This window comes from Trypanosoma cruzi, genomic scaffold (genome assembly GCF_000209065.1).
Source record: "Trypanosoma cruzi strain CL Brener 1047053517061 genomic scaffold, whole genome shotgun sequence".
In the NCBI taxonomy this organism is placed as follows: domain Eukaryota; phylum Euglenozoa; class Kinetoplastea; order Trypanosomatida; family Trypanosomatidae; genus Trypanosoma; species Trypanosoma cruzi.
This window is the reverse complement of record NW_001849525.1, coordinates 92,573-94,869: the sequence shown is the minus strand read 5'-3', so window position 1 is coordinate 94,869 and position 2,297 is coordinate 92,573. Positions and strand designations below refer to the sequence as shown.

The window sequence follows — 2,297 nt, the reverse complement described above, 5'->3', positions numbered from 1 at the left end:
GGTTGAGGAGCAACTTTTATCGCTCGATGAATCTTCCTCACTGCACGTGTCTGAGCAGTCGTCCCAAAAACACGGTGAAATCGCCTTGGTGCCCGAGAGCTCAAAATTCCCTGCCTCGCTGCTCTCCGTCTCTTCTTCTGAAAGAGTAGCAGCATAGTTTATCAGATCCTCGTCGCATCCGGGTTCCATCCATGCGTCATAGTAGCGAACAATATTTTTATGGCTGAGAGCCGCCAAACTCTGAACCTCCCTCAGGACTTTTTCCGATTGGTCTTTCTTGGTAAGAATCTTCTTGACAGCATAAAGACGGCCATCCACTTTCTTTCGACAAACAAAAACTGGGGCAAATCCGCCAGAACCCAGCATGCGTTGCTGAATAAATTCGTTCTTGTACCTTCCAGGTAAAATGTTTTGAAAGGTGCCACTCCTCTCTTCATGTGACCAGAACCACTTGGTAATGATGTCTGACCCATCCATAGATTCTCGAACTTCTTCGCTAAAAGCGCGCTGTGTATAATCGTACTTCCAAGGTATGCATTTTTGTAGCTTTTTCGGTATGACCTTCACGTCATTTATCAAGTAATGGCCCAGTATATGAAAATTGCTTTTGGCCTCCTCCATGGATTCAGGATCCCTCAGATGGCAACATTTATTGAGTAAATGAAGCAAAAGAACACAGAGTTTAATAACTTCCCGCGTCTTCATTGTCGTCTGGGAAGGCGGATGTTCCACAGTGTCGGTAGATTTCACATGAGTTGGTGTACATGAACGTTGAATGCCGTTAGATAGCACCCTCTCCACCACTGAGATGATCTGCATTATACAAGGGGCGCCAACAAGAAGACAGGGGCTGATGGCTTCTCGAATATCTGCCTGAATCTGATGCGCCCCCGACTCATCCAGCGCCCCGATGCTCCCGGGCGTGACCCCTTCTGGGATTCGGAGCCGCACTCTGGGGGCAACAAAAGGGTACCCGGCAACAATGGCAACCTCAAGCACCACACGATGCCTTGGGTTTGACTCTGCCTCAAGGGTGAGTAAAACTTTCGGATAGAATCCCTCGAGCTTCACAACCTCAATGCCGTCATAGTTCTGCTTCAAAAACTCAATCTCATCCTCTATGACGTCACTGACCTCTGTCTGCCCCTCAGCTATAATATCGAAAATAAAACTTGTGTTGGAGCATTCCTCAGTAAAAACCATAAAAAATTAATACGATGCTTTGACTTGTTGCTTCCTTTTATTTCCTTCTCTCTTCCTCTTTTTTTCTCTTTTTTTTCCCCCCCGTGACTCTGCACCTCACTTTATCGGTGTGTCGCCGTCGTTTGTCGTTGTTATTTTTGTTATGAACCTTCTTGGAGCGTGCAAAGGAGAAGGTGCAGAAAAGAGAAAAGGAGTAAAAGCACATCAAATTTATGTCAAAAAAAAAAAAAACGGGATCGTGGTCCGGTGGAACCCCAAAGGAAAAAGACACACACAAAAAAAAAGGTGCAGGGCAAAGTACAAGACTTGTTCCTTCAAAAACAGCAAACGTTCTGCCGTCACACGGCGTGGGCCCTTCACCGTGAGACGATGTCTGTAGAGATCCACCGTGGTACGGTAGCTCCCCTTAAAAGCGTCTTTGTGTCGAATTTTCGACTCACACATTGTCTTCTCCGCATGACACGCCACGCAGAGGGTTTGGAGGTTGTCCATAGTCGCCTCACCTCCGCCCTGACTCACAGGCAAGATGTGATCTGCATTCCAGATGTTTCCGGCAACTGGATTTTCGACAATTCGCCTAAAAAGTGCCGGATGTTGCCGCATCTGCGGATGCATACGGTCCAAAATGGCTTCTCGCTCTTTCCATGTCGTTGCGGCCCCTAGCAATGAACAGAGCATCTCGCAATCAACCTGGCAGTGAAAACAAATGCCTTTATCAGCCTCTCGGAGACTTCTTCGAGCAACAGATCCGGAACGCTTAATATAAAAGGCCGCACGACACCGACCACTGCAAAACATGTCTGTATCCTTTTCGATGCACACAACATCACCGGGCGATGGAGAAAATAGGGTTGGAAAAATGCCTTCGCACTCCAAGCAGAGCGGCACGTAGCCATTTCCCGAGATCCCCAGTTGTGCCGCGTATGGATGTGATGGGTACGGATGTCGCTGAACCTTCCAGAAAAACACTCTTCCCAGGACGGGTCGATCTTGAGCATAGCGAACAAAAGTTTTTCGCTGCCTCTTTTCTCTCCGCCATGAGAAATTCGATGGAAGCCAAACAGAACTTAACCGCAGTGGCGACGCTCAACCAA

At 47.8% G+C, this 2,297-nt stretch overlaps 1 protein-coding gene and 1 pseudogene across 1 annotated transcript, besides 1 other annotated feature; both read right to left on the bottom strand.

Annotated features, from left to right (window-relative positions):
• Tc00.1047053508795.19 (protein kinase, putative) lies at positions 1-1,203 on the bottom strand (the record flags this gene model as incomplete). Its single annotated transcript, XM_797582.1, has 1 exon — positions 1-1,203. A coding segment is annotated over one exon (1,203 nt), but the record flags the coding sequence as incomplete, so codon positions are not given.
• Positions 1-2,297: a sequence feature (heterozygous, non-Esmeraldo-like haplotype).
• Tc00.1047053508795.10 lies at positions 1,414-2,297 on the bottom strand (annotated as a pseudogene; the record flags this gene model as incomplete).